The 9,889-nt window shown below is 53.0% G+C and overlaps 1 protein-coding gene across 1 annotated transcript; it reads left to right on the forward strand.

The window, feature by feature from the left end:
• Positions 1–2,417: 2,417 nt before the first annotated feature.
• Positions 2,418–8,419, forward strand: FEM1B (fem-1 homolog B). The gene is made up of 2 exons (XM_066558578.1): positions 2,418–2,681; positions 5,431–8,419. The coding sequence occupies exons 1-2, from the start codon at positions 2,434–2,436 to the stop codon at positions 7,064–7,066; spliced, it is 1,884 nt and encodes a 627-aa protein (XP_066414675.1). The 5' UTR covers positions 2,418–2,433; the 3' UTR covers positions 7,067–8,419.
• Positions 8,420–9,889: the final 1,470 nt, after the last annotated feature.

Here is a 9,889-nt window from a genome sequence, read left to right on the forward strand (position 1 = left end):
CCAACCTGGCCTTGGACACTTCCGGGGATGTGCAGCCACAGCCAGGGGCCTCCCCACCCTCACAAGGGAAGAAAGTTTGAGGCACCAAACCCCTCCTGGAGGGCTTGGTCTGGGCATGGAGGCTCCATCACCCCAGGATGGGAGCTCCATGTGTCACACCCTGTCCCCATTCCCTTGGATGGGCACGGTGTGACACGGGATGGGAACAGGACAATCCCTGGGAGCTGCTGTGTATTCCACTGAGGAATTCTGGCCTGGAATTCTGGTCCTTCCAAAGCTGAGGGGGCTCCCAAAAGCAGCAGAAGGGAGATCTTGGTCCCTTTTGAGGAGCAGGGGAACCCTCCCCACACCATCCCTGCTCCCCCAGCAGGACAGGGGTGACACCTGGGGAAACATCCCTGAAAAGTGTTGGAGGTCACCGAGATAACGGAGCCACTTAATCTTACCAGGACCCTGCTTGTCACCCTGAGCCTGACACGGCCACATGGCTCTAGGCAGGGCTGGCCACGGCCTGGCTCGTGTCCCCTTGTGTCCCCTGGTGTCCCCCGGGCTCTCGGGGCTCCGGCTGCTGCTCCATGAATAATGCACATCCCACAAAGAGCCGCGGCTCCGGTGTCAGGACTCCAGGTTAAAAATTAACGGGGCTGAGACCGGATCCCCCACAGGACAATGGGGCAGCAGATGGGCCCGGGGTGGTGTCCCCTTACTGCCGGTGGCTCGTGTCACCAGCAGCCAGGGGGGTGGCCCAGCAGGGGGTTGAGGTGACAGGTGTGTGACAAGGTGTCCCCAAAACCAGGGGTGAGGGTCCCGTGTGTGCTGGGGGCATGGATGAGGGGATGGGAGCTGCTAGGTCTGGCTTAAAAAACCCAAACTGAGCCCAACCCAGCCCAACCCAGCCCAGCTGAACCCAACTGAGGGCAGTCCAGTCTAACCCAACCCAACTAAACCCAGCTTAGCCAAACCCAGTCCAGCTGAACCTGGCCCAGCCCGGCCCAGCCCAAATGAACAAATTCCAGCCCAACCCAAACCAGTCCAACCAAACTAACCCAATCCAATCTAACCTAATCCAGTCCAACCAACCCAAAGCAACCAACCCAACCCAACCCAGTCCAACTAATCCAACCCAACCCAGTCCAACCCATCCATTCCAACCCAGTCCAACCCATCCATTCCAACCCAGTCCAACCCAGTCCAACCCAACCCAGTCCAACCCAACCCAACCCAACCCAACCCAATCTTGCTCTCCACAGTCCCTGACAGGAGGGGGCAGCTAGGGAAGGTCAGGCTCAGCTCCCAGGGAACAGGGACAGGGTTTGAAGAATTTTCTTAAATTCTTAAATTTCTTAAGTTGAGGTTTAGGTTGGATTTAGGTTGGACATCAGGAGGAATTTCTCCATGGAAAGGGTGGTCAGAGGCTGCCCAGGGGGGTTTGGAGTCCCCATCCCTGCAGGTGTCCAAGGAATTCCCGGATGTGCTGCTGGTGACACGGTGGGGGTCGGGCACAGCTGGGACCCAGTGACCTCTCAGGTATTTTCCAAGCTCAGTGGTCATGCAGTGGAAATGAGGATGAAAAGCTGAGCTGGTGACACGAGCAGTTGTCTGTGTTATTGTGTTTTGGGGATACTCGACCATGCCCTGGTGGTGCTGCTGATGCTTTAAGTTTCAGTTTTCCTATTTTCCAGATTCTGTACTGCATTGGTGTATAACTGAACTTCGTATAAAGTGTTAGCAAGTTCTCCTCAGAGCTCAGTCAGATAAAACAATCCTTTTCCAGGCCCAGAACCAAGGACGCCGCTGCAGCTTCAGGCCCAAAAAGTGCAAACAACAGCGAATTGAGGAGAGCAATCTCACAGGATGGGACTGCATAACCTGGAGGTGAAATTGGACAATTACCCCCAAAATGGAAATGGACCAAAACTTATAAAAGTGTGAAAACGCGTGACCTGGAGTCCAACTCGGGTGTAGCCACGGCCGGGCTCTCGCACTTCCCAAGGTGTATCCTTTGAAGGCCTTTAATAAACCCCCCTTTACCCTTGAACTCTGCCCGGCTGTGTTCCAGCAGCCCCTCACGCCCCGCTCCTGGGCCTGGCGCTGGGGCCGCCGGGGCTCCCGGAACGGCGCTCCCGGGCGGCGCTGCCGGCCGGCCCCGCTGCGGCGGGCGGGCGCTGCCGAGCGGTTCCGGGGCGGAGCGCGGCGGTGCCGGCCGGGCCCGCGCTCCGGGCGGGGGGGCCGCGCCTTGCCTGCCGGGCGGCGGCTGCGCTCCCGCCGGGGCCGGGGCAGCAGCGGGAGCGGGGCCGGGGGCGGCGCGCCCCGGGGCGGCCGCATGTGCGCCCCGCGGGGCGCCGCGCCAGGACGGAGCGGGCCGGGGCAGAGCCGGGCCGGCCCGAGCGGGGCCGTTGCGGGCGGCGGGGCCGCGCGGAGGCGGAGGCGGCCATGGAGGGGCTGGCGGGGTACGTGTACAAGGCGGCCAGCGAGGGCCGCGTGCTCACCTTGGCCGCGCTGCTGCTGAACCGCTCCGAGAGCGACATCAAGTACCTGCTGGGCTACGTGAGCCAGCACGGCGGGCAGCGCTCCACGCCGCTCATCATCGCCGCCCGCAACGGGCACGCCAAGGTGGTGCGGCTGCTGCTCGAGCATTACCGCGTCCACACGCAGCAGACCGGCACCGTCCGCTTCGACGGGTACGTGAGGCCCGGCCCGCACGGCGCCGGCCGCGGCCTGGGCTGCTCGGGGAGAGCGGGGCTGGGAGGGCCGTGCGGGCCTCGGGCGGCTCCCGCTGTTCCGGAGCTCGGCGGGGCTTGGGAGCCTTCCCAGCGCGGGGTGTTCCCCGAGCCGATGGGCTTTGTGGGTTCTGTGGTTCGGCGCTGGGTTCTTTAAGGTTCTTTAAAGCTCCGGCTCTTCTGTGACGCGCTGGTCCCAGCTCAGATTATTCCGTGACTTGGTGGTGCTTGTGGATCTCTTACAGCAAAGTATTCTGTGACTCGGTGGCCCGTGTGGGTATTTTTCAACTCGGGCTATTTTGTGATTTGGTGGTCCTGGTGGGGCCCTTCCAGCTCAGGCTGTTCCATGACCTGGTGGTCCTGGTGGGGCCCTTCCAGATCTGTGTTCTGTGACTTGATGGCTCTTGTAGGTTCCTTTCAGCTTGGGCTCCTCTGTGACTTGGTGGCCCTTGTGGTCCCAGCTCAGATTATTCTGTAGCTTGGTGGTTCTTGTGGGCCCTTCCAGCTCAGGATTCTTGATGTCTTTGTGGAGCCCTTCCAGCTCAGGATTCTGTGACTTGTTGGTGCTTGTGGGTCTCTTCAACTCAGGCTGTTCTGTGTCTTGGTGGACCTTGTGGATCTCTTCCAGCTCAGGATTCTGTGTCTTGGTGGTCCTTGTGTGTCCCAGCTCACATTATTCTGTGACCTCGTGGTGCTTGTGTGTCCCTTCCAGCTCAGGACATTCTGTGACCTGGTGGCCCTGGTTTGCCCTGTCCAGATCAGCATTCTGGGCTTTGGTGGCCCTTGTGGGTCCTTTCCAAGGCTGTTCAGTGATCTGTGATCACTCCCTGCCCTCTGTGGGCCTCAGCAGAGTTCCCAGGACGATCTGATCTCTGATTTTCCCAGGCTGGCAGTGCCCAGGGCCCTCCTTGCTGCTGTTTTAGATATGAATTCATGACATCCCCACCTAAACATCATGTGGGTGTTGGAGGCCACAGTGAGGTTACAGTTTGGTGATTTTCTGGTAAAAATGCCTGTGTGGTTGGAGATCCCACCTGATGCTTTAAGAGCCATAAATGCCTTTTCCATTTAGGAATTCCCCATGTGAAGCTGTGGACAGGATAATATTCACAGCCCAGAGAGCTTCTGCTGGGCCAGAGTGGCCTTTTTGGGACATTTTTGCTGCTGCAGGTGACAGTGCCATCAGGAAGGGTTCTCACACTGCTCAGTTTTCACATGCAGAACCACTTCCCTGTGTGGTTTTTTATTCCTTCCTTTTCCCTTCCAGCTGGGTTTGGTTTGGGTTTTTTTGTGTGTGTGGTTTTTTTTGGGTTTGGTATTTTTTTTTGGGTTGTTGTTGTTGTTGTTTTGGGTTTTGGTTTTTTTTTTTGTTTTGTTTTGTTTTGGTTTTTTTGATGGTTTTGTTTTTTTGGTTTTTTTTTTTCCCCAATCAGAAGCAGGTTGAGAATTCCCGGGGTGAGAATTCCTGGAGGAAGCACCTCCTGACAGCCAGCAGATGCTGGATTTCTGCCTGGCTGGGGTGGGGATGTTTTCCAGAGGCTGTGCCTGGCACGGATTGAAGGAGGAGTTGTGGGAGGCACAATGGATGCAGAGAGAGGAGCAGAGCCCATGTGATCCCCAGGGATTGTTGCTGCTCAGATAAGGTGGCTCAGCAGCTCCTCTCCCTTGGGCTTTCCACTTGGAACCTCAAAACACCAAAAAATCACCCCGGGTTCATAAAAAATGCTCCTGACTCTCCTCCTGCTTCAATGCATAAATATTTTAATGGAGTTATTTACAAAATAAGGAACTTCTCACTGGGAATTCTCTCTGAGATCCTGAAGAGCCTCTGGAGGTGTTGGATTTACAAACAGTTGCTGTGGAGCTGCGAGGGCTTTATAATAATTAAAAATTGCTGTGAAAGTGAAATTTCAGCTGATCTTGCCATATTTTAACTTTGGGGAACGTGGCTGTTTGGAAATATTTGTCCTTCCTGTGCGTTTGGGACGTGCCTTTGAGAGTGTGTAAATCCTGCCTGTTTCTTCATTTAAATCCTTCAAAAACCAGGAAATGGGAAAGGCAAATCCTTTATTTTGTGTGTTGGGTTTGAGGGAATGAAAACAGCTTAGAAAGAAGGATCTGTCCCCTCATTTCCCTGTTATTCATGTGACACAGATCTGTGGAGCAGCCCAGCTCAGAACTTCTGCTTTTTTGGGTTTTATTTTCTTCCTGAAGTTCCATTTTTGTCACCAGGTTGCTGGGCTGGTTTGGGGCACGGGATCTCAAATAGGGAAGCACTGGGGAACTGCAGCTCAGGGAGACGGGGCAGGGGAAGTGATCAGAAATTCTGAAGCCAGGTCTGTTGCTGGTGTCTAAATCTGATTTTTTTTTTTGTGTGTGTCAAAATATCCATTTTAAGGTTTTTCTCGGTCTTTAATATGTCACTTTGCGGCACTGAAGGGATAATTTTAGAACTCTTCTTGCCAGACCTCTCTAAACTGAGGCTGGAGTTTGTAAGTGGGATCTTCAAGGCGGCCAAACCCCTTTGGCTGCTTTGAAGCTCCAACTTCCAACGCTCCGTGTGCTCCCTCGGCCTCATTCCTTGGCCGTGGCGGTCCCGGTGAGTTCCTCGGAATCCAGGGACGGGCTGGCTGTGAAACCCCCGTTGATGGCTGGGTGCGGGATGCTTTTGGAAGAGCGCCAGCCTAATTCCCTGTCCTTTCGTCCCCAGCTTCGTCATCGACGGGGCCACCGCGCTGTGGTGCGCGGCCGGCGCCGGCCACTTCGAGGTGGTCAAGCTGCTGGTGAGCCACGGCGCCAACGTCAACCACACCACGGTGACCAACTCGACGCCGCTGCGGGCGGCCTGCTTCGATGGCCGGCTGGACATCGTCAAGTACCTGGTGGAGAACAACGCCAACATCAGCATCGCCAACAAGTACGACAACACCTGCCTGATGATCGCGGCCTACAAGGGCCACACGGACGTGGTGCGCTACCTCCTGGAGCAGCACGCCGACCCCAACGCCAAGGCCCACTGCGGGGCCACCGCCCTGCACTTCGCCGCCGAGGCCGGGCACCTGGAGATCGTCAGGGAGCTGGTCAAGTGGAAGGCGGCCATGATGGTCAATGGCCACGGCATGACGCCGCTCAAGGTGGCCGCCGAGAGCTGCAAGGCCGACGTGGTGGAGCTGCTGCTGGCTCATGCTGACTGCGACAGGAGGAGCAGGATCGAAGCCCTGGAGCTGCTGGGGGCCTCGTTTGCCAACGACAGGGAGAACTACGACATTTTGAAGACTTACCACTATTTATATTTAGCCATGCTGGAGAGGTACCGCGACAGCGAGAATGTCATCGAGAAGGAGGTGCTTCCCCAGATCGAGGCTTACGGAAACAGGTCGGAATGCAGGACCCCTCAGGAATTAGAGTCCATTAGGCAGGACAGAGATGCCCTTCACATGGAAGGCCTCATAGTGCGGGAGAGAATCCTGGGCTCGGACAATATCGACGTCTCCCACCCCATCATTTACCGGGGCGCGGTCTACGCGGACAACATGGAGTTCGAGCAGTGCATCAAGCTCTGGCTCCACGCCCTGCACCTGCGGCAGAAGGGCAACAGGAACACCCACAAGGACCTGCTGAGGTTCGCTCAGGTCTTCTCCCAGATGATCCACCTGAACGAGCCCGTGAAAGCCAAGGACATCGAGAGCGTCCTGCGCTGCAGCGTGCTGGAGATCGAGCAGGGCATGGCACGCATCAAAACCACGCCGGACGCCGACATCCACACGGCCATGGACAACTACGAGTGCAACATCTTCACCTTCCTCTACCTGGTGTGCATCTCCACCAAGACGCAGTGCAGCGAGGACGACCAGTCCCGCATCAACAAGCAGATCTACAACCTGATCCACCTGGACCCGCGCACGCGCGACGGCTCCAGCCTGCTGCACCACGCCGTCAACTCGGGCACGCCCGTGGACGACTTCCACACCAACGACGTGTGCAGCTTCCCCAACGCCCTGGTCACCAAGCTCCTGCTGGACTGCGGCGCCGACGTCAACGCCGTGGACAACGAGGGGAACAGCCCTCTGCACATCATCGTGCAGTACCACCGGCCCATCAGCGACTTCTTGACGTTGCACTCCATCATCATCAGCCTGGTGGAGGCCGGCGCCCACACGGACATGACCAACAAGCAGAAGAAAACCCCTCTGGATAAAAGTACCACCGGGGTGTCCGAAATCCTCCTTAAAACTCAAATGAAGCTGAGTCTCAAGTGCCTGGCTGCCCGCGCCGTGCGGATCTACAACATCAGCTACCAAAACCAGATCCCCAGAACTCTGGAGGAGTTTGTCCAGTTCCACTAGGCCGTGTCCAACCTTTTGTGGTGGTGCTATCCCGGGACGACACCAGACAGCAGAATACACCCGTGTCCATGAAGTTGTTTTTCTCCATTCCTTTGGTTTTGGGTTCCTCTGGATTCCGTCTGCGGCCTCAGTTCTCGGGTGGAGATGGTGGAGGGCGGGGGGGCAGGAAAAGCCACATCGTTGTCCTGTAGTTGAATCTGATGTTTGAGATTTTGGTCCTTTTCTTTTATTGATTAAATGAATCCCTTCCTTAGCTCTTGGTTTTCTAAATGCCATGAGAAGAATCCCCCAGGTAACTCCTGTCGTGTCCGACACGATTCGCACAATTGGATTTCAAACTCCTCGCAGTGAGGTGGGAAAAGAAAAATTGGGAATTCTGTGGTAGTTGGGTTAAAAGTGGAGTGTCCATCTCCAGAGCAGTGTGTTGCTCTCTTACCTCACTGTGCTTTTATGCCTTTCAGCTCGTGCTGAAGATGTTGGTAACATTTTAAAAGTTGTGTTTTAAATCAAAATTTACAGTTACAGACGTGAGGGGTGCTCTGTTAGGAAATGCAGGTGGGAATTCAGCTCTGAGGGGCTGAATTCCATTATCAAGCTCTTCACTGACACTACTCCAGTAAGTATTGAATAACCTATGGACAAAAAGCCACTTCCACGCCGACCGAAAATAACCGGAATCATCGTTTCCTTTTCCGTAGCTCTGTCGCTCCTATCCAGACATCATGCATGGATCCCTAGAAACTGGGTAGGGAATTTGTGTTTGTGTGTGTCCCAACATTTCAAACTGCTTTGAACTTGGGTTTTTTTCTGTTGTTTCGACGCTCAACACGCACCTTTTTTTTTTTGACTCAAAGTCTGTCCAGCTGCACTCTTGGATTCCAGATGCTGTATCTTCCTAACGGAGCCGTCTGCCGCCAAAGAGAGTCTTCCTTGAACCTGGCTTTTCCAAGAAGCGTTGGAGTCTGTGCCTCCCTGAATTGGACTCGAGGATTTTTCATGGTTTTTACTCCTTCCAGCAGGAAAATCTCTTCTTAAAACTGATTTTTACGAAAAAAAAAAAATAAAAAATATTCTCCTCTCATCAGCCTCTCTGCTGATGAGCGAGTGATTGTACGGGGACGTTGCCGCTTGAGAACTCTGGGAGAAGTGGCAGATGCTCCAGCAGGAAAATGTCACTTGTTGGGACAAGGCTCCTGAACCCTCTGTTCCTTTCCCATGCAGCTTTTTGACCTGCAGGATGAACGAATGTTCCGTGGGGTTTTTTAAAAACAATCCAGGTAGAACTTTCAGGCGAGATTTGGGGCACACGTTTCTATTTGTATGACAAAGAAATAAACATTGAATGTGGAATTACCTTGGAATTCCTGGGTTTTTTTTGTCCAAAGTTCGTGTCCTTTGAGGGAAAAGCTTTAGGGTCAGGTTTGGGTTCTCCAGAGAATCCGTGGCTGCCACATCCCTGGAATTTTCCTAAGGCCAGGTTGGAGCAGTCTGAGTAATGGAAGGTGTCATTTTCCTGAGGAGAAGGTTCCAGAGTAACAATAAAAATTCCTGGCTGTTGATTCCAAAATACTTCCAAGCGCGGGAAGGTCTTTGCTGTGGGAACGCTGCTCCTGCCCTCTGGCCCATTCCCGGTTGCTATCCTGCTTCCCAGTGAATTCCTGCTGCCTGCTGCCATGGAATGCTGTCCCGCCACCTTCCCCGTGTCACCAAGAGCTCTTGGCAAAGGGTAGGGAATACCTGTGCATGCAGCCTTGGGAATCCTGGCATCTTCTCCGGGATCTGGAATTTGCCTCCCAAGCATTAAACGCTGTGAGGTTGCCCTTGCCCTCCCTGTTATTTAAAGCCCCTGATAAAATTCCTTGGAGCCTCCAGGTGCTGTTTTCCCTGGAAAAGCACGGGGTGAGGGAAGAGCCGGGTGCTGCCGGGAGTTGGGATCAGCACTGGGAGAGGCAGAAATAAACCCGGCCTAGAAATAAACCTGGAGCTGAGCCAGGCCTTGGAATGCTGATCCCACTGTGCTGAGGGATCCAGAGCCACCCAGGGATTGGGGACAATCCAGTCCCACCCAGGGATTGGGGACAATCCAGTCCCACCCAGGGATTGGGGACAGCCACCTCCAACCCCGCCCTCGCTGCCGGCAGCGGGGCCAAGGGTCCTGAAAATCCGGGATTCCCAAATTTTCCTTGGGAATGGCTGGGGAGGGGAGCAGGAACGGGGCAGCTGCAGCCCGAGCTTCACAGAAGTGGGAATTGTGTCCCGGAGTGTGCCCAGGTGTCCGAGGCAGGGGACGGGCACCAAGCACTGGGAGGTGCTGGAGGTGGGCAAGGAAGGTGGAAATTCATAGATATATATAAATATATAAATAAAATAATGAATTTATATATACAAAATATATCAATGTATTTATATATATTTATAAAATATATCAATATATTTATATATTTATATTTATATGTATAAATATATCAATGTATTTATTTATATTAAAATATATATATTTATATATATTAAATATATAAATGTATTTTTATATATAAAATATATCAATGTATTTATATATATATATAAAACATCCATGCATTTATATATATAAATATATCAGTGTATTTATATATATAAAAGATATCAATGTATTTATATATATCAAAAATATGTCCATGTACTTATATATATAAATATATCAAAGTATTTATATATATAAATGTGTCAATGTATATATATCAAAATATATAAATGTGTGTGTATATATATAAATATATAGATGTATGTATAAAAACATATCAATGTGTATATATAACAAATTTTGTATATTTATAGAAAACT

Source organism: Molothrus aeneus, chromosome 13, assembly GCF_037042795.1.
Source record: "Molothrus aeneus isolate 106 chromosome 13, BPBGC_Maene_1.0, whole genome shotgun sequence".
Taxonomy (NCBI): Eukaryota; Metazoa; Chordata; class Aves; order Passeriformes; family Icteridae; genus Molothrus; species Molothrus aeneus.

Excerpts from the sequence above, each read along its gene's own strand:
- FEM1B (XM_066558578.1), top strand. The coding sequence starts at position 2,434 with ATGGAGGGGCTGGCGGGGTACGTGTACAAGGCGGCCAGCGAGGGCCGC. Across the intron at positions 2,682-5,430 it reads GGCACCGTCCGCTTCGACGG|CTTCGTCATCGACGGGGCCA; the intron begins GTACGTGAGGCC and ends TTTCGTCCCCAG.